The 20,082-nt window shown below is 49.1% G+C and overlaps 7 protein-coding genes across 7 annotated transcripts; 3 read left to right on the forward strand and 4 right to left on the reverse strand.

The window, feature by feature from the left end:
- Nucleotides 1-307: 307 nt before the first annotated feature.
- EV420DRAFT_704485 (uncharacterized protein) lies at nt 308-3,364 on the reverse strand. The gene is made up of 4 exons (XM_060483163.1): nt 2,374-3,364; nt 2,160-2,320; nt 1,199-2,108; nt 308-1,144 (listed from the first exon to the last, which is right to left on the reverse strand). Exons 1-4 carry the CDS (start codon nt 3,296-3,298, stop codon nt 402-404), a joined length of 2,739 nt encoding a protein of 912 aa, XP_060327886.1. The 5' UTR covers nt 3,299-3,364; the 3' UTR covers nt 308-401.
- An 839-nt stretch (nt 3,365-4,203) lies between these two features.
- On the reverse strand, nt 4,204-5,882 carry EV420DRAFT_1311808 (uncharacterized protein; the record flags this gene model as incomplete). Its single annotated transcript, XM_060468583.1, has 2 exons — nt 4,204-5,479; nt 5,540-5,882. 2 exons carry the CDS (start codon nt 5,880-5,882, stop codon nt 4,338-4,340), a joined length of 1,485 nt encoding a protein of 494 aa, XP_060327887.1. The 3' UTR covers nt 4,204-4,337.
- Nucleotides 5,883-6,070: 188 nt separating this feature from the next.
- Nucleotides 6,071-7,247, forward strand: EV420DRAFT_704493 (UAA transporter). Its single transcript, XM_060483164.1, has 2 exons — nt 6,071-6,481; nt 6,532-7,247. Exons 1-2 carry the CDS (start codon nt 6,120-6,122, stop codon nt 7,136-7,138), a joined length of 969 nt encoding a protein of 322 aa, XP_060327888.1. The 5' UTR covers nt 6,071-6,119; the 3' UTR covers nt 7,139-7,247.
- A 1,202-nt stretch (nt 7,248-8,449) lies between these two features.
- EV420DRAFT_1702421 (uncharacterized protein) lies at nt 8,450-10,948 on the reverse strand (the record flags this gene model as incomplete). Its single annotated transcript, XM_060479513.1, has 9 exons — nt 8,450-8,780; nt 8,848-9,062; nt 9,118-9,267; nt 9,539-9,791; nt 9,823-9,893; nt 9,949-10,298; nt 10,353-10,430; nt 10,487-10,734; nt 10,791-10,948. The coding sequence occupies 9 exons, from the start codon at nt 10,946-10,948 to the stop codon at nt 8,450-8,452; spliced, it is 1,854 nt and encodes a 617-aa protein (XP_060327889.1).
- A 1,869-nt stretch (nt 10,949-12,817) lies between these two features.
- On the reverse strand, nt 12,818-14,326 carry EV420DRAFT_1482397 (uncharacterized protein; the record flags this gene model as incomplete). The annotated part of the gene is made up of 7 exons (XM_060469901.1): nt 12,818-12,859; nt 12,886-12,993; nt 13,088-13,186; nt 13,245-13,377; nt 13,428-13,574; nt 14,115-14,206; nt 14,243-14,326. 7 exons carry the CDS (start codon nt 14,324-14,326, stop codon nt 12,818-12,820), a joined length of 705 nt encoding a protein of 234 aa, XP_060327890.1.
- Nucleotides 14,327-15,732: 1,406 nt separating this feature from the next.
- Nucleotides 15,733-17,465, forward strand: EV420DRAFT_1750054 (uncharacterized protein; the record flags this gene model as incomplete). The annotated part of the gene is made up of 6 exons (XM_060480311.1): nt 15,733-15,945; nt 15,974-16,378; nt 16,740-16,793; nt 17,000-17,014; nt 17,071-17,079; nt 17,260-17,465. 6 exons carry the CDS (start codon nt 15,733-15,735, stop codon nt 17,407-17,409), a joined length of 846 nt encoding a protein of 281 aa, XP_060327891.1. The 3' UTR covers nt 17,410-17,465.
- A 636-nt stretch (nt 17,466-18,101) lies between these two features.
- Nucleotides 18,102-19,697, forward strand: EV420DRAFT_1646019 (actin 1; the record flags this gene model as incomplete). Its single annotated transcript, XM_060477850.1, has 12 exons — nt 18,102-18,125; nt 18,176-18,212; nt 18,262-18,267; nt 18,324-18,351; nt 18,401-18,469; nt 18,521-18,942; nt 19,033-19,117; nt 19,173-19,244; nt 19,295-19,381; nt 19,432-19,438; nt 19,489-19,630; nt 19,687-19,697. The coding sequence occupies 12 exons, from the start codon at nt 18,102-18,104 to the stop codon at nt 19,695-19,697; spliced, it is 990 nt and encodes a 329-aa protein (XP_060327892.1).
- Between the last annotated feature and the right edge of the window lie 385 nt (nt 19,698-20,082).

The raw sequence follows: 20,082 nt of genomic DNA on the forward strand, positions 1-20,082 counted from the left end.
CTCACTCCAGTCTGTTTCCTTTGGAAGCTTTCGCCTCTTTGATTTTAACAATATGAAGTCGCTCGGAATGTATGGGTGTTGGTTCGATGTTATTTAAACAGTAATCTTCAACTGGACGTTAAACTCACTGAATTCCGCGTCGGTCACCTCACGTGATGCAGCCGGTAGATGTGCGGCAATTGAACTTGAACGTTGAACCTTCACAACTTTCTGTTAACTTAGAGAATTCAAGGTTTAAGTCATGCCTTCTCGCGTCTGAGACTTCAGTATGACTGTCCATCTTGGTGATAAGTACGATTATCAGTATCCCACACTCATATCTGGTGAACCGTAACCAATACAAAAGGAATTGGTCTTTAATAGTGAGATCACAAGTACAGCGATTGAATTAGCGGTATCATCTACGAAGACGCCACTGCGGGGGGCTCCTTGTTCTTCAAAGTGAGCCCTTCCCCTTTGAATCTCCTCATGTTGGTGAGGAACACCCCATATGATATAAATCCACCTAGGGTCTCTTCATTAAATGGTGTTTGTGATGGCCCCTGCACAGACTCGGAGGATGGTTGAGTATTATCGAAATCGAATTCATCCCTTTCGCTCTGGTCCACCTTGAAAGGCTCCTCCATCGATCTCGCACGTGCGAAGAACCCTTCCGAAAACGCACGGCGAAGGGCTGTGAGGCAAGGACGGAAGGCTTTGAAGCTTGCAGATACAGGAATGGGTTCTTCATCACTGAAGAAGGATCTCTTGAGTTTTCCCAAGATGTCCCAAGACATCCCCCGATCAAACCACTGCGAAAAGGTTTTAGGGATCTCTTCCAATTGCGATGCGCCGCGGGGCTGAGGTTCTTTGATAATAGAGTGACGACAGCATATCATCAACATGACATAGAATAGTGCCTCCAAATCGTGTCGGTAAAGATGTGGACCAGAATCGTCTTGCTCTTTAAGAAGATCGAGAGCCATGTAAGGTGGCGTACCCGTGCGACGGAAGGACGTAGCCTTGTCGATGGGAAGTAACGACGAAAGATCAAAGTCATTCAGGACTCCGACGATATTCCCCTCGCTGTCGATCCGATACATCAAATTGGCCATGCTGATGTCTCGATGAAGTATCCGAGGATGGTCGTAAAGCCACTTGTGACCTATAATTTAACGTCAAAACAAGAAATACCGGAAAAGGAGCAATAAAGGCGTACATTGGAGTATATCAACAAAGACCTGTGCGTAGTCGCTGTCCTTCCCAAGACTTGTGATCGGCAGCAGCTCTTCCAAAACGGTAATACGAAGAACGCGCTCTTCGTATGTGCCCTCTTTTCCGACGAACTTGCCCTTCATCATTCTTGCGATTAGCTTTTGCGCCGACTCTTCATCGAACTCGAAGTCTTGCTCATGGAGTATATCCGGTAGGTGATCTAGAACCCAGTGCTTCTTGCCTTCGCCAGCCAACTCGGCGGCTTTCGCCTTGGCGATGTCGAGTAACACCTTTTCCGACATCCGCGTGGCACTCGGCCAGCTGATTTTAACAACCAACTTCCTGCCAGGCCATGCAGCACATGTTGCATGGACGACAAACGTATCACGGCCAACAAGACCTCGCTGACGATAGACCGTTTTGCCCAATGTAAGCTTGATGGGCTCGCCTTCCCTCTGAAGGTGCATGATAAGTCCAGAGAACAGCATCGTCGGATCTTTCGAATTATCGTTGAATCGATCGAAATCAGTGATATACGGGTCTTCGATGATATGGTGAAGGATACCACGTTGTTTGAGCGTAAGACGGTGAGATCCTATCAACATGGCGATGAAAAGCGTTTTATCGTCTTCGTTTGCAAGGTCAATGGCTTGGGAAACAATGATGATGGATCGATCGTAGTAGGAGAGCTGCATGCGGTCGCGGTCGATGAGAGTTATGATTGCGTGGGATCTCAGTCCGGCGTTTGACAGTATCTGCAGAGCATAGCGCGCACACTGAATGCGAGCTTTTTCTGCCCTATCCGTCCCTGGCGCGAAGCCATCTTCATCGAGGACTTTCTGATCCCTGCTGGTGGCCAATTTTCCCTTGGACGATACTGTTTTCGCTACCCGAGAATATTTTGACGAAGATTGCTAAACATATACTATCAGTGAATGTCAAGAACAGAGAGAGCATGCGTGTACCTCGTTGTTAGGGTCCGCTTTGCGCTTTCGTCCTCGGGAAGCACCCTGTGAAGTCTCACTTTCCTGTGCAAAGGGCGGACCAGCCGAAGCGGCAACCTCGGGTCCATCTTTTGCGTATTTACGTTTCTTCTGCGGTCTCGTCGTCAAGGGATCCTTGCCATCTGATATGAAGTATCAGTACACAAGACATTGGCTCCAGCGAGAAAAATATTACCTTTGGTCAATAGTCTGATGGCATCATAACCTTCGTCGATGGTATCATCAGTAGCTTTCATCTCTTTGACCTCAATGATATGAGGCCACCCAGGAATGAACTTGGCGTTTGAAGGCTTTGACTTGAAGTTCGCTTTGCCGATGGTTTTGACAAAATTCCGAGCTGCAGCGTTCTTGGGCTTGTTGAAGATGGCACGCAGCATGCTCACAATGTCAGGGGAAACCTTGTCGGTTGACCCTCGGACGACACAAGGGTCCATACGGTGAAACTGAATGAGATCCTTCTTCGAAAGTCGATTTTTGGATTTGGGTCGAACCACGTCAATGACACGATTACATAGGTCTGCATGAGGAGTATACAGACTCCTCTCCTTCTCGTAGCCCGTTCCAACTGTGTCACATAGGCGCATGTACTCCCGGAATAATCGCTGAAAGGCTTTGTCTTTCTTCACAGCATCAATGGGCAGCTTGAGGGAGACACGCCAGTCGTTGGGAAGAAGTAGAATGTTGATAAGAAAGGTCTCGAAATCGACAAAGACGCGATGACGAAGGTCCTCCCTGAGATAGGCATCTGCTTCAACGACTTTGTGGTTCTGGCCGTCCTGCGTCTGCAATTCGATCACCGAGTGGCTCGCGCTTCCATGGCCGTATGGGGTATTCTGGAGTTTGTTGGACATGGGTACCCGAAACGGAGGGAGATCGTCATCAGAGGAGGAATCCAGCCGCCGCTCGTCATCGTTAGAGGGAAAGTTGTTACTGTTGGGAGGCGTGGAGGGCACTGGGTCCGGTAACGGTGAATCGTCGTCGCGAGACTGGCGCGCCTGGATTCCCTGGATTCGTTCACTCCGACGCCGTGAAGTAAACGAACGCGTCGCCATTCTAGTGTAAGGTGGTGGGGGGGCTCCGATAAATATTAGGACGGCCATGTCGAATAATTTATAGAGCCGGAGAACAATGGTTGTTACCGATATGGTGGCAGGAACAAAACTGCGCCTGCCCACGTGATCGCCGGCGTTTTTCTTTTTGGGCATACTCAGTGATCTGATTCATAATCCCGATTTAGTATTCAACGCCAGGACTTTGTGCAGACGTTTTTCAACAGACTCTCCGCCCTTATGAACTGCTATCATAAAGCAGGCAGCTGCTAGTACTCTCTATGAGCTCTTACTGTTTCCCTGTACTTTCCATAATTTGATACATGCCGCGCCACATCCGCCTCAGGGCGGTATTTCCTGTCCTGCCACGCGAGTCAACCACCTAGTATGGACACTTGCTTCAAGTTCATGTACGGCATTCCGCCTTCACGTCGATAAAGACGCGGCTCGCTCGGCTGCCAAGGATACAAGAGGAAACGTTGGTCATGGTAGATAATCGATCTACCATCGGCGTACTATGAGCGTTCGAATTTGCAACATATTAACAAAGTAGAGAAATTTTTATAGCGCGGCTGAAGAAAATATAACCAGACATGACAGAGTCGCGTTTCTTGTCTTTTGCCTTTCACCCGTAGGGCGCCTGGCCTTCACCCGTCACACCGTACACTCATGGCTATGCCTTCATTTTTGTCTTTATTGACGTGTACAGGAAGTATCTAAGTAGTATATAATGTAAGGAATAATACATAGAGTAGTAATGTAGCCTAGTCTGAGCAGAATAGTAATGTGCGATGGTACATGATGATAAACGGTATCTATGTAGCAATGGTATGATGATCCTCTATAGTAACGTCCCGATGAAAGTCCCAAATGCTGATGAATAATGATAGGATAGCGATGCGATGCGATAGCAATGAGGATGAAGGATGAGTAGTGTCCTTGCACTTCTAACGAAGCGATGATAAACCAAAGAGTTTTCCGAATCCAGTGTCCATGCGAAAAATGAGAGTATGAGCCAAGTGTTGGCTTTTTGATGCGTAGTACCGAACACCAAGCCGTGCGTCCGAGCCGTCGCCAAAGGCAGTGCTCTCTAAACGTTGAAAGTGCCTCCATTTCGCGTATTCGCCGCCCTCGAATGCACAAGCACAAGTTTCTTTAACGTGTTCGGCCCTTGCCCGGAGTAGGTTGTATCGTAGTCCAATGACGCACTCTTCTCGTGTCCCAACGCTTGACCCTTTGCAGCGCCCCACATCCTACTGAGGAATCCGCCTGAGCCAGCATTCCTTACAATCGCTGGCATTGTCACGCTAGCCGTGATAGATGACTCCTTGACACCAGTAGCTATAGTCGTCGCTCCTGATACCGAACGCTTGCCCGAGCTTCGACGTGACTGGAGCGATGAAATTGATGAAAATGAGGAACACTGCGTCGGAGAGAGCGCCGTTATCGTGCGTACAGAGGACGCATCCGAAGGCTTTCGAGATCGATTCTGAGTGATGTGATGATTTCTGTGCACATATGCAGGCGACGGACGAAGAAGAAAAGGCTTCTTGCCTGGCGCTATCATCTCTTCCTGCGTCAGGGCTTGGTAGTAGTCACCATACGAGCTTGAGTAGACGCGCGGCTCGACATGTTCTTCGGTCTCTGATTCTGACTCCGAGCTTATTCCAGATGACGAACTAGACGACGAGCCAGTATCATCTACCAGTGAACAGATATCACTTGAAGAAGTTGATGAAGACGAGGTGGTCGACGTTGATTTCGATGTCAGAGCGGTTGGCATAGGCAAGGGGGCAACGGAATCCGCACGTATGTGAGCCATGGAAAGGCGTCTAGCGAGTCCACGAACCAGAGAAATTGGGCGAGAAACAGGGAATGGCGCAGGAGGAACGTCCTCCGATGATGTGGCAGATTGTCGGAGATTCTGCTCCTGAGAGAGTGCTCTAGCTTTGCTGGCCTTTGCAACCTTGTCGACTGCAGACGCTCGCGTACTAGCCTGGCGAGCTACAATAGACATGTACGGAGCAAACAGAGCACACGCTTCCTCCTCGTTGAACCGAAGATCATAGTCCAGCAGATATAGTAGCTGAATCTCCATCAAGTTGATCTCTGTGACGGTGAAGAGATTCGAATATTTAGCCCAGTGGATGTTCTTCGGACACGAATCGTTGAGATACTTGGCGGTCACAATAAGCGTGGCGAGGAATATGCGATGAATTGTGCAGGGCAGACCTGTCGAGGTAAATCAATGTAAGCGGTAATGCAAAAAGGGTGACCAAAGCACCAACGTACCTTCGGAGAGCGTAGGCAGCTTGCTTCGAAGTCGCTCAAGATACACAAGGGAAGACATGAAGGTCGAGACCTGCACATGAGACTCCTTGACAATACGACCGATGAAATTTCGAAGTGAATGCGGCGAGGTCGCTGGATCGAAATACGATTTGTACGATGTTCGCGAAGTTCCATTGACAGGCGAGTCACAGTCAAGACGGATGACTTTTGTCGCTTGGCGAGCAACATAATCTATCATTTCCGGCGAGATTCGGGAAGCCATGAGATTCACGAGATACGGGTTATGCGCAGAAATTGGGATGAGAGAAGCCGGATGACGGCGATGGGACGAACGAGCCGACATCACAAGAGAATGAGGAATAGAATGTATAGATTATGCGTAATATTGGATATAAAGCAGCAAGCGGGCAAGAGGGATGTGGAAGGGAAGGAAAGAAAGGCGGGACGAACGACAGCCGACGAAGGCCTTCTTATATGTGAAAAATATAGACAAATAACGCGCTCATCATGTGATGTGACACGTTACACTCCTGGACCACGACGACCACGAGGAATTCACGACTTAGACACGACCACGACAATGTACGACTGGCTGGCGACGCTGGGCCTCGTATTTGGCGGGTGCTGCAGCAATGCCGTCAGCCTTGAGCAGCTTACCTCCGACTACCCCTCCGCTGGATCCCTCATTACCTTTTTCCAGTTCTCTATCATTTCATTATACGGTCTCCCAAAGCATATCATCTGGACCTCTTACGGACCTCGTCTTGCACCAACTAGAATTCCCATCTCTCGTTATCTTATTCAGGTTGCTCTGTTTTATATCATATCCCTCTTGAACAATGCCGCTTTTGCATACCAGATACCTATGTCTGTGCATATAATATTCCGGAGCGGGGGCTTGGTTGTTAGCATGATACTAGGGTGGTCTGTCGCTCGTAAAAAGTATGCATTTTCTCTTTGCTCACAATGTCATATTATCTGATGAATCTTAGGTACAATATACACCAAGTTTTATCCGTCCTTCTCGTCACACTGGGTGTGGTCTGTACAACGCTATCCGCATCCAATTCATCTTCCAATGATTCTAATATGGGCCTCAACACATATCTGACAGGCATATGCATTCTATCGCTAGCCCTCATCCTCTCTGGCTTTCTCGGTCTCGTCCAGGACCACACATACTCCCAATACTCCGGCGCGTCGGCATGGAAAGAGTCCATGTTCTACCTCCACTTCCTAGCCCTTCCCATGTTTTTTCTCCTTCGAAATGACCTTGCAACGCAATTTCACCTTATCCACGCTGGGCCAAAGATATCATCTATATTGATACCCACCGCTTACCCTGCCCTCCTCCTCAACACTCTCACGCAGCTCGTCTGCGTCTCCGGTGTGAACCGCTTGACAACGCGGGTTAATTCACTTACCGTCACACTCGTTCTCGTTGTCCGCAAAGCTGTTAGCCTTGTTCTGAGCGTAGCGATGCGCCAGACGACTAACAACGTTGATATGCGTCTTTTGTGGGCCGGTGCGGCTATGGTTCTCTTAGGGACCATATGGTACTCTCTGGGAGGAAAGAAGCCAAAGCCCAAGAAGGAGTAGCCACAAATTGTACCAGTGATTCGTTTGGATACTAATCAGAAATCATTGCGCCTATGTCATGTGGTCGTTGTGCCTTCGATAACCACGCCACTTAGTATTCTGTTTACCCTATCTTACTTCGGCCTTCTCTCATATTCACGGCGATCGACTCATCATGTGCCTCGGATCGAGAAGTTCATTACTTCGTGTATTCCAGGGCCGTAAAATATGTTACGGAGAGGTGGGGAATCTATCGGACTTCCTCTGACAGCATTGTACGGCAATCCCAGCCTCCGTTCCCGTAAATTTTACCGGCATTCTTGTCAACCGTTAGTACAAAAATAACTCTATAGAACCTCCCCGTCTCACACGCTCTTATAATCAAAGATCCTCTGCGGTATCTGAAGTAACTACGTTTCTCACGCCCTGTACATTCTCCGTTCATACATATCACAGCATCGGTCCCGTTAAACGTCCCCGCGCTCGCGGAGTTTCGTTCTCATTTTCTGTGGAGCAACCAACATCCGTGGTCAGGGTCACCAGGACTTAGAGAGGAACTTTGCGAACCAGGAACATCCATGTCGCACAGCTAAAAATATGGGGGAAACTGGGCCGCGAAGCGTGGTAAATGGACTTTTTAGTCGCGTAGCAAACGTTTTTACGTGCTGATCTAGGCTCGCGGGAACCTCACACCTACACGATAAGATGGCTGCGGGAAGAGGCCTTGGATTCCATGGAAAGACGTCAACGCGAAGCCTTCTCCGCCTCGGAGCGCTTAACTTTTCTCTACCTACGCACCTCAGTACCACCCTATACACAAGTTTGACAGCCATAAGCGTCAGGGTAACATCCAGCGGCCAGCCGCCCGCGGTTCAGAGCAGCCGCCGGAAAGACAAATTCTAACCGCCATCATCGTGAACACTCCGACCTTATTGATATTCAGGGTAATACTCAACTCGTGATCCCGTGCCGGCGGTGAATGAACCGGATACCAACTCCGCTTCCAGATTCCATTAACCGAAACCCAGATCTTTGAGTCTTTTGACCTGCTGATGTACACGGTAATAATAAAATTTCGTACCTCGGCGTTGTCAGTCAAGTATCCCACCGAGGTCGAAATACATCGTAACGCGTGCAAATCTTCCCTCACGAGTTCTCGTGTTCTTTCAAAAATGGATATCATAAGCAGCTTGCCATCCAGATTATGCTGATACAAAATAGCCAATGCTTTCAATAGCATTAAAACAAAATCAGTACAATAAAAATTACAACAACAGGTCTCCAAAGTTCACAGGGTATATAGTAAATACTCAATATTCAATCACTCCTCCGTCACCTTCGATAAACAAAACGCTCCTTCAACCGTCGGCATCCCGGATCCTCATGCGTAATCCTCCAGTTCCCCACAAAGTTCTTCCCACCCACAATATATCCATAGAAGAACCACTTGCCCAGCCCTCTATCTCGCGGGACCCTCAGAATCCCAATCATCCCATCCCATCGTCGCACGCGACCGTAGTACACATAGTGGTTCCACGCTTGCCCGTGTCTATCATCCGTCGAGCCCGTCACAATCACGTCCTGCACGCCCGTACAAGGAGGCAGAGGGACCATATCCGCCGGGTGCTCCTCCTCCGACCACGCAGGCATCGCCTGCTTCTCCCTCATCGCACACACCAACACACGAATCAGGATCGTGCTGTGTACCTCCCAGTTTATGGTAGACGTACTCCTTCCCACCGCAAATCATACGCATGCCAGTGCCATCGTACGTTCCCTTGAAGGATTCCTCCGTGACGCCATCAGGGAAATAGGCATTCTGTAGGCCCTGGTCGAACTCTTCGAGTAGCCGCTGGTCGGTGATCTCGGGAACGGGCGAATCGTCCATGTCTTCTTCCTCTTCTTCCTCTTCATCTCCCTCGGCATCTTCATAAAAGGACAGCGGCTGTGGTCCGCGTGCACCAGAAGGAACGATATCGCCGCCGGCATACGATACGAACTCTTGTAATCTCATATATATGGGGCCGATTCGTGAGCGACAGTAGCATTTCGTCGAAACCTGCGGGTAGAGGTACAGGATGACCGTTGTGCTGCTGGGGATTCGGGTTCTGGACCATCAGAAGTTGAGCAAGAGCTTGTTCGTTTGGAATCTAGAATGGTGACAGGTCAGTAAAACATATTGAGAACGAAACCAGGGAGGGGGCTGTGTGTTTCCCCCAGCACGACTCCCCGGGGAATATCTGTCGAGCAGGCGGGCTTGCCACCCAGTCGTGAACGCCAAACTATTCCTCCGGGCGATGCCAGCGCGTCATCACCGCGGTAATAGGCATAAAACGGGGGCAGGAACCGTAACGTTCTGTCGTTTCAAGAGGTACACACAGCCCAACCACGAGCAGATGAAATGAACACCTACCAGCATACGTCCAAGCCCACAATCCCGTTAACGAGCCGAGAGTATACACGTCCCCGCGTCGAAACTTTAACCTTCGAGTCCCCATTTCCCTGTCGGACCAGCATTTTCTTGCCCAGTTTAACGCGTCTCCAGATTTCATCGTCATCACCATGGCTGTTAGCCCAGACGTTCCCACATAACCGCAGCCGGTACCAGTCTGCATCGTACAGCCTGCTGGCTTGCGACCGTTCATCAATGCCATCAGGACCGACATTCGTGACGCTGTCGGGCAATTTCGTGCCGCCGTCCTTACCGTTGGGACCCACCCAATCGATTCCGATTGATCTCGATGATATCGGCCTGCGTGGCGCCTGTCATTCCCCTCTGTATAGCATCTGCGCGATCTCTAGGAAGAGTAGGCATCATGCCCAACGCGTACCTCTCCCTCCTCGCAAAGTAGCAACTTCGCCGCTGCAGTGATGAGGGGCCACGTTACTTCTATGCGCCTGGTAAAGTACACCTGGAGCCAAATCGGGTCCGTAGAACGGTAGATGGGGAAGGGGCCATGGGGAGTAAGAACGGAGAGAAGGTGGGTTTGGCGTGTACGGAAGGGTATACGGGCACTGGTATTTGCATTGGAGAAGTCGGCCAGACTGGGAAAACCAGTGGGAGGGTAAAGTGATTGGGAGGGTGCAAAGGCCATGGGGTACCGGAAGGGGATGGTAACGAAGGGAAGGATCAAGTTGACAATTCTGTCAGAAACATCTTCTGGTTCAGATAGGATTCGCTCTATATATAACAACATCAGGGGGAAAAAAGAGTTCGATATCGCAAGAAACATACCTTTAGTCGACAGGGACCAGAAACACCCATAATGCCAAAGAATTCCTGCAGTTGTCGAGCGGCCATCCACCATTATCACTCGCACCGTCATGCAAACGCTTGGTGACGAGTTCGTGAATCCATTCGTACGCCACCGACGGTGTTCAGCTGGAGGGTGTTGGCACCGTCGTCATCCAAACACATGAACGTCAGCACCCAGAGGACCTCTTCTGTCGACATATGATCAGCATCCACAGGTTCCTTCCATCGAGGGCCCCGTCGCTCCTCGATAAACTGCAGACTGTCGTCGTACAGTTGAAGCAGCTGGCGATATTCTTTCGACGTGGGCTCGAACGATCGTCTAGCTACGGCGCTGTGACTAAATTTCCTCTTGAAAATCGACCTGTGGATAGCATTTTGAATACAAAAAGACCTTGTTAATGGCCTTGCATGTCAGACGAAAATGAACGAATAGAATTCGGACGGCCTGCCAACGTCGAACAAGCAACATAGAGCGCAGTTTCCTCGATGAGTTCTGCTGGTAAAGAGAGAAGGGGGGCATGCTGCATGGATAAAGACGGCGGGACGATGTAGGACGAAGAGAAGGCCAGATTCATGGCAAGTTTAAATGTGGTGGTAAACTCCGACTGCTTGATTCCTTCACTGGATTCGGCAATTCCCGTATTTGTTTGTATTTATCCCCGATCACGGTGCCTATCGCGGGCGTTCCCTTTCTAACGAATGTCGTCTGCATTATTCCCTACGTCCACATATCCCTCTTTTCGCCTCGTTTTGACAGTGTAATATACATATTTTATCTGTGCTCGTTAACCTCTCGTACCCCCATCCATCAGGCGAAGTTCACCGAAAAAGGCACTTCGCCCTAATATTGATCGCCGCTGTCCTGCGAACGTAAGGAGCCGTCTCACCGCTCCTCGATCCGTACTATCAGTAATGATGCGTTTCTTCGAAGGAAAACAGTAAGTTGGATACGTAGGTAAGATGTATAGGTAAACTGCGGAGTACATCCATTAAATAAATAACGATGCTTTTCTCTATTCAAAGACGGCCAACTTGGACCATCAGAGTTCCATCGCGGCGAGTGCGAAAAACACGCCAAAGTGCAGTGTCAAAGTAAGACTGGCATATGCAACATCATGCCAGCTGCTGGCAGCTGGGCTTCTCATGACCTACGATAGGCGTAGTAAAAGATCTGGGCACAGATTCTCTTCCCTGGATGTCGTGGGGATTCGGCCACAGTCAAAAGACGCCGCCCCTTCTTCGCCTTTCACTCTCACATACCTTTCAGCTTAGGCAATCCCGGAGAAGTACCCTCGGAAACTGCCTCGTGTTGGGAATCACAAATTATTGACATCATCTAGGAGGAAGAAGGTTTTATGAATCGCCAGGGTATCAATAATTACCGCATTCAATTGAAAAGCCGCTTCAGTAACGGTAATGACGGTAATGAAAGCGGCTTAATCAACTCTGACTCATCCGAACTTCCGTTTACAGGGCGCAAATGAGCGCTGAGAAATCCAAGGACCTCCGCCTCCGACCCTTGACAGTTGTACACTTCACAGGTTTCCTTGGATGCCCATAGATAGACCGACCTAGAGTATCATCACCATCGCTCGGGATCTGTGATGCGTACTTTGTCAGGGTCGAGGGAAGATCCGCGATGTTTTCTATAAGAGACGATGCGCCAGCTGCATGTACGAGGTGATCGATATGATGCGGAGCGAGGGCGCACTGACATCAAGAGGTTGACCAAGAACTTGAAATAACGGATATTAGTAACGCTAAACCTCAATGAAGACGCTGGTTTCTTGACGCCAGGCCTTCAGACTTCCACAAACGGGTAAGCCTAACAAGAAGCAAATTATCATGAAATATGACATGATAAACGTACCGGTGCCGTACTATTGGAATCATTACTCCGATCAACAACGAACTGGATCCGATATATCGAACGTCTGATGGAGCCAAGAATACTACCAGAATAATCGCATGAAACGGGTAGACGGTGCTAAAAACTCTGGGGCGACAAGCTTGCGGTCATGGCAAGGCGACCAGAACAAATAAGAAATAGAGAGTCTACCGTTGTATCATTCTTAAATTCCGATCATTCGTTAAGCAGTTTCAGATATCGTCTACTTCGTGTCGATGGTAATCCGTCCCGCGCGAACGAGGGAGACGCTAGAACGCGTCGCGCCACATTACTATTGAAGCTCCAGTTGCTGTTGCTGCCATGAGGACCGCCTCAACGACACAAAGTTGCCGCAATGCCGAGTGTCGCCTCACAATGTAATGTGCAATAATCGATACGGGCAACAGCCAGGGCCCGGGGTTCAGGCCTCAAGACCACAGGACCCCGCCCGAGTTTCGTAGTGGTCTTATGCGGGTATAAGGACTTCAACAACTCCGAGTCTTGGTATTTCAGAGATAGGGTCTTCCCTGATTTATTCTTTTCTAACCTGAATAGCTCAGGTTTTCAGCGAGTCCTGTCTGTCCAGCATATCAGCCGACTGCACAGACGTAAACGGGATATTACCGTGCAGTTACTCCACGAGTCTATTCTCCAATAAATCATGTATCCTCTTTTCCGACTTGGTCTGTTGGAGCTTGAGAGTCTTTCATCCTGTCTGTCAATGCGATAAAGCTGAAAGGATGGATTAGAGGCCCCATTCAATTAGCCTATCGCAAATATCCTGACCCCGGCACTTTTGAGCACCTTCCAGCTTCATATGACGAACCTGATGCATCATTTGTGATCCGATGGCATTGCCGTCCTCCCTTTGGTTCGAAGAGCACCCTCCTCCTCCTCCCCGATGCGCATAAAGAGGGCGCGCTTTCTGCAAAATGAGATGAATGGGCCTTTATCCCCAAAGTTAGGAGCACATGAAGACGCACCTTCGTTTCCTTCGCAGCGAGAGAATCCGGGGTTACACTGTAGCCCCCCTCCTGGTGCCCCCTACTGGAAAGAGGAACGGGAATAAAGATTGGCGAAGGCGTATAAGGTCGAGGAATTTCTGAGCGCGAGTGACTGGGCGCAAGGCGGGGGGGCGGTCCAGTAGCGTCTGAACTCTAGCGCACTTGCTGGAAAGGTCCGGCGGTATCCTCAGGGGCGCAACAGCGTTGGATGAGGAGCTCCAACGGAAGGGAGTCCACTCCTCCGCCGACAATAGAGTTCCCGGAAAAGGAACGGAGCCGATTCGATCCCTAAGCCGCGCTTGATGGCAACTAGCCAGGAGGATATCGGCCAAGCGAGTAACAAAAATATTCCAACGGATGAGCCGACTCTATTTCCCGGTAAATGGGCGTATGCGTCGAACAGTTTGGACGACGACGTCGTCGCCGTGACGGTTAGTGAAAAAAAAAAGTAGTCCCCACAAATTAAAGCCCGACATTGGAAATATCGGGTCTAACCATCATCACACCGGGAGCGCAAGTGGCTTCGTAAACGACCACGAATGAGGGGAAGGGTCAACTTGGACATTCACAATGGGCCTACTGTACCTCAACACCTCTATCTCGATCTACGCAACCCAATTTTGGCCAACCTCTGACAAGCCGCCTTTCTCATCAATTTGAATATTCCCCGGTCGTGAGTCCCAAAGATAGTATGCCCATGTCACCGGCTCCAATATGAAGAGGATTAGAAAGATGGAAGAGTCGTAAAGTCTTCAACTGTAGCTTAATTCAGTCTGGGTCTGACTAAATTATGTCCAGAACCAGAGGTGACGTCTACATCTCGAAATAGACGTCGGTAAACCAGTACACATGTCCTGGGTCGGGCATCCGATGGCGTGATTTTCGCTCGCGGAGTTGACAATGAGGGACCGGAACCGTTCTGAACGCTTCAGGTCAGATGTCTAGTATGAAATGAATGCAAGAGACTATTTTCTCACCAGTGGTTCTTGCGAAATGATTCTCATTCCCACCAGAATCAATGGAAAGGGAAGAAATCTTAATCCGGCTAGAGAGCGGGCCATCGATTCGTCAGACTGCTGCCGCGACCGTGCAAACCTCTCCAATGCCGAGGACTTTGCTGAATGAATGGCACGAAGACGTCGCAGCTCGTTATATCCATAGCTTACAGCATTCACCGTTGATACGACTGTAAGCCGCCACCGCAACAAGGAGAGTATGTCATCCAACTCGAATGGGATGCCCTAAATATAATAGTTGGCAACGAGGAGAGCAGGCCAATGAAAAAACAAAAGAGCGGTTGTATTCTGTTCCGAGAGATATCCGACCCTGTAGATCACCAAGTGTCAAAATTGGGGACAGGAAAAAGAAGCAAACTGATCCCGCGAACCAGGACACGCTGCATGTATAGTCAGCGAAAGAAGATGATGTATTTAGGACCCACGGCAACCACTACCGTTTTAAGGGAGCAGCGAGGTTGGAGACAAGCTCCTCACCACAAGTCGTGTAGCCTAAATCTCGGAGAACATGGGGGGATGCTCATCTTGTAAATCCTTGCCAAACGAAAAAGAAAAAGCGAGGATAGCGGGGTCCTGAAAATAGATCATCGCCAAGGAGCAGAGTTATTGGTCGATGCACCATGTGTGCTGTCCGATGCTCTACCAGTAAATTAACGGCATCACATGTGTCGGGAAAGCCTGAAAACACCTAAAATTTGCAGTGCATCAACCTGCGGACCAAAAGCATCGAAGTCCTACACTGCCTCAAGATGAGGTGCCGACTCACATTGGCTGAGAATCCGAGGAGCCTTCGATCCGGTTTATCGGAGGAAGAAAAGGGCTAAAGGGCGACTACCATTAGCGGTCAGAATTAAAAGCGGCTCCGACCACAATCGTATGCGAAGCTGATGGTAGACGGTCAAACGGCCATAGAGATGGCCGTCTGATTCGGACAGGGGATCTAGAGTACTTACCCGCATCAAGATACCATCCGGCAGTGCTTGTCCGGCGGAAGGAGGTGGATATATGCCTTTGAATCTGACTGGCGCAGGTAGAGATGACCTTAAAGAACGGGATGTACGGAAGACCCTGTAGATGAGTTCTGAAAGCACTACAGATGACACATGTTGATTAGTGCTAGCCCTACCGACAAGTTGGAAACCAACCGAATTTCATGAAATGATCTGATTCTGTCTTCCGATTGAACGCTAAATAATACTGAAGTTTAGCGCATGGTATACGCGAGAACCAGGTCCTAATGCGCCCACCATACCGGGTTGAATTTTGAGGAAAAGGCACAGTGAAGATAACGTGCAGATAAGTCAGACACGCCAACTGAGCGTTGTTCATAGATGTCTTCAATGGAAAAATCGTCTCTTGTTCGCGACCATCTAGAACTAATGATATCATTATGACCGTGGAGTAGACATGCACATAAAATGAATGAGGCGTGATGAAGGAGCGTGGGATTCATGAAAATGATGGGAATGAATAAATGTAAAAGAAGCGCGCACGAAAACCAGTACAACCAATATCCCAAAAAGCTACCACAGAAAACCAACAGTCGCAGCGTGTTAACGCAGAGACAACATTCGCCCGCCCTTGCTCTTCTTCGCTCCAGCCAAGAAGTTACGACCAGCGGCCATGACTCCGTGCGAGTATCCAGTCACCGGCTGAAGCTTTGGGTCCGCAGGCGTAATGTTCGTATGATAGGGCGCAAAGAAGGGGATATCATTATCGTCCATTTTGGTTACGCAGGGTACAGGCGGTGAAAGCGAATATGCGCTCGACGGCAAAGACAGTCTCTTGACACTGTGTTTTTCTGAGGAAAACACTGGCGGCGGTGAAGGCGGGCTCGTAGTGCGAAAGCAAAAGGAGAGCGTGTACAGCGTGAGGGCAAAGCCAAGAAGAACTGCAAATGCGATGGCGACGCGCCAAGCAGAGAGCAATAGTGAAGGGTGGGCGACGTTGCTAACGGGCGGCATTCTTGAAAATAGCTTGATGGTGGTGGTTGCGGTTGAAGTGGTAGTTGGCACACTTGATAAGGATGGATCGAGATGCGGGAAATGCCGCAGGCAGTTCTACGGCAACTTCCGTTCCTTCCTTCGTCATGTTTTGGTGCGTAGTATACCCGGGAAGGTTCAGTGACTCTGGTCTCTCGCTGGTATTCCATGAGATAGTTCTAAATCCTCTAATATTGACTTGGATCTGCGTAGATGGTGGGCTTCAAGCCACTGACAGGATAGACAGAAGCGGGGGAAGACCTGTTGCACCTTGTAGATCCATGTGGACTCGTTTTCTTGCACTTAATTTCGCAGTGATTCCTATTACCATCAGAAACATGACGTGTCTTTTGAATTTAGTATGTCATGCGGAATTCCTCGCATCATTCCACCCTTGTTTCTCTAATCCCATCAGCCTTACCCGAGTGCCCATTGGTTTGACAGCGCAATCTGTACTAAGCTGGCGTATCATTTAGTACTTTTTGTATACCAGATTGCAAGGTGTACTTTGCCCGTTACCCACTATACACGTGAGTATAATATGATGCTCATAACGGTAAAGCAGAAGTGAGGCAGCTCCAGACGTGAAAACAATGAGGGAATCCCGTTGCTACTAGCCCCTTGTGAATATGTACTGAATTCTTTAACTTGTCTTGTTTCTTCTTTCCAAAATCTCACTACAGTGTAAATTACCCTTTTCATTCGATTTTGAGCATTTGAAGTACAAATTTGCCAGATGTGTCTGGACATAGTAAGGTATACGACGTAGCCTTTTCATTCCCCCTGCTTAGTGTATCAGATATTTAGGTATGTAAGGTAAGCTAAAGTGATCATCACCTAAAGTAAGGTGCTGAAGTTGGACTGGATTTCATTCCACCCTGCGACTACGAGTCCAATGTCGATATGGACAGCCTCCTTTGGAATGATTAAGCACTTACGGCAAAGGCCCCATGGGTGATGTCATGCCGCAGTTTTACGCAATCCCGGGCGCCGTAGGAGCTAGAAAACCAGGCTCAGCACTGGCAGAACTTGATTGGTACCACTGCCGTCCCAAGCCATGAACTTGTTCGCTACCAAGAGAGTAACTTAAGGAAGCAAGATACACGCATGAGGGGACTCAAAAATATGGCAGAGATTGGCAAATAGAAGCCGAAAAATCAACTGAGCACAGCCTAGGCGATGTCGTCGCAAGTCAGCAATGGTCAGCGCCAAAGAAGCTGCGCGCCACCAGAGACTAGTGTTTCGATAACATGACTTGGCGCGGCTCGGCGCGACTCCATTCGGCTTCGGCTTCAACGGCTTCACTAAGTCATAATTTTTGATGGCTTTGAAGCCAAGTTGCCGTCACGCCGCTCCAGCCGGTCAAGCTATGACTTCATGCATTTGCTTTAAATGGAAGCTCATCGATAGATTTTAGGTAACGTAATATTCCACAATTTTCGGAGAAATTGCGGGAAAAAATCAAAGTCGACCTAAAATAGCATTTCGGTATTTTTTTACTCAAGTCGAAGCTCGGGCAACTTCAAGTCGCGCTAAGCCGCGCCGAGCCGGTACTGTGGTGTGACTTTGCCGAAGTCATTCGGCAACATCGGCGTGACTTAGTTCGGCTTGACTGGCGTGGCGCGCGGCTTTAAGCCGAGTCATCGAAACACTACCAGAGACATCCCAAAAAGGAAATAAAAGCCTGCCCTAAACCCATCCGATAACGTGCGACAGGGCACTGCAGAATTCAGCCCTTTGCCCGTTTTCATCTCATCCACGACCATCAAAAGGTAAAGCCCTTCCTTTCTCCTTTTTCCTTATCTCACGGCGGGATACAGAACATATACACTAGCATAATGGAGGAAGAAGTCGCAGCACTTGTACGGTTTATCGCCCTTTGGATGCAGGCGCAAGTTGATCTCCTTTCCAGGTTATTGACAATGGATCCGGAATGTGCAAGGCCGGCTGTGCGTCCCATTTTACGCCTCTTTTGCTCTATTACTGATCTTTTTGCAGTTGCTGGTACAGATATTCACTTTCTCTTGTTGCTGTTGGCGCTGAATCACAGTTTTCTCCAGGCGATGATGCTCCTCGCGCAGTTTTCCCGTGAGTTCGATTTCTTGCTAATAACGTGCAGGAAACTCACCAGAACTAGGTCTATCGTCGGTCGCCCTCGTCACCAGGGTGTCATGGTCGGAATGGGCCAAAAAGACTCCTATGTTGGGTCCGTGCTCAACTTTTTCTCGCATCTACGCCGCTTATCTTAGCGATACAGTGATGAAGCACAATCTAAGCGAGGTATCCTTACGTTGAAATACCCCATTGAACACGGTATCGTCACGAACTGGGATGACATGGAAAAGATCTGGCATCACACCTTTTACAATGAACTCCGTGTCGCCCCTGAGGAGCACCCAGTTCTATTGACGGAGGCGCCCCTCAACCCCAAGGCGAACAGGGAGAAGATGACCCAGATTATGTTCGAGACCTTCAACGCCCCTGCCTTTTACGTCGCTATCCAGGCCGTCTTGTCTCTGTACGCCTCCGGTCGTACCACTGGTATCGTCCTGGATTCCGGTGATGGTGTCACGCACACCGTGCCCATTTATGAAGGTTTCGCTCTTCCTCATGCTATCCTCCGTCTCGACCTCGCTGGTCGTGATTTGACCGAGTACTTGATCAAGAACTTGATGGAGCGTGGATACCCCTTCACCACCACGGCCGAGAGGGAAATTGTCCCGGGACATCAAAGAGAAGCTGTGCTATGTTGCCCTTGACTTCGAGCAGGAGCTGCAGACCGCTGCGCGAGCAGTGCCCTGGAGAAGTCCTACGAATTGCCCGATGGACAGGTTATCACCATCGGTAACGAGCGGTGCGTTCATCTTGCACTATTGTGGTAGTACGTGTATAACTGATGTTTCTCGTAGGTTCCGTGCTCCTGAGGCACTATTCCAACCGGCTTTCTTGGGATTGGAAGCCGCTGGTATTCACGAGACAACGTATGTTCACTACTACGTCTTCTATTCTTGTCGCTCAATGACAAATGCAGATACAACTCCATCTTCAAGTGTGATCTTGATATCCGTCGTGACCTTTACGGAAACGTTGTCCTCTCTGGCGGTACAACGAGTCCCTGGTATTGCTGACCGTATGCAGAAGGAGCTGACGTCGCTCTCCGCCTTCCAGCATGAAGGTCAGTGCATCTCAATGTATAGGCAACTGCCGACTTAATATCTTGTACAGGTCAAGATCGTTGCTCCTCCTCCCGAACGCAAATACTCCGTCTGGATTGGTGGTTCTATTCTCGCATCGCTCTCCACGTTCCAGAACTTGTGGTGCTCGAAGCAGGAGTACGACGAAAGCGGTCCTGGTATCGTTCACCGCAGTAAGTGCCTACAATTTTTTATGTCAGACTGCGTCCTGATCCTTCATTTTCTTCAGAATGCTTCTAAGCAACGAGCTGGTTGGAATAGGATAGAAGTTAATGTAGAAGTGGATTTCTGTTTCTGCTACTGGTCTCGCATATACAATACATCGATTACGCGTAGGTCTTCATTGTCACTCTGTACTACTTTGGGATGAGGATTTGGATTTTCTCTCTTTCTCCCATTCGTTTGTGCGTCTGGTAACGATTCTTTATGTCATTACGTTTTGTGAAGTAGCGTCTGCGACGACGGTAGGATGTTGAATCTCAATAATCAGTGTTGGATCGACGTTTGTTAGTGGAAGTACTAGTAAGTGATGAATTCTTCCTGCACTAACCGCGCTGATTTAAACTAATGTTCTCAACCTAGAGACTTAGAACTTGGTTGTCGTACTTCTACAGATGTCCCTCTG

Source organism: Desarmillaria tabescens (genome assembly GCF_030435595.1).
Source record: "Desarmillaria tabescens strain CCBAS 213 chromosome Unknown EV420scaffold_32, whole genome shotgun sequence".
NCBI classification, from domain to species: domain Eukaryota; kingdom Fungi; phylum Basidiomycota; class Agaricomycetes; order Agaricales; family Physalacriaceae; genus Desarmillaria; species Desarmillaria tabescens.

What these genes read in the sequence shown, in the direction of transcription:
- EV420DRAFT_704485 (XM_060483163.1), bottom strand. Translation starts at nt 3,298, where the DNA reads ATGGCCGTCCTAATATTTATCGGAGCCCCCCCACCACCTTACACTAGA. An exon ending in CATCAGACTATTGACCAAAG is followed by an intron (nt 2,321 to 2,373) that starts GTAATATTTTTC and finishes ACTTCATATCAG; the next exon opens with ATGGCAAGGATCCCTTGACG. An exon ending in AAGCGGACCCTAACAACGAG is followed by an intron (nt 2,109 to 2,159) that starts GTACACGCATGC and finishes GTATATGTTTAG; the next exon opens with CAATCTTCGTCAAAATATTC.
- EV420DRAFT_704493 (XM_060483164.1), top strand. Translation starts at nt 6,120, where the DNA reads ATGTACGACTGGCTGGCGACGCTGGGCCTCGTATTTGGCGGGTGCTGC. An exon ending in TGGTCTGTCGCTCGTAAAAA is followed by an intron (nt 6,482 to 6,531) that starts GTATGCATTTTC and finishes GATGAATCTTAG; the next exon opens with GTACAATATACACCAAGTTT.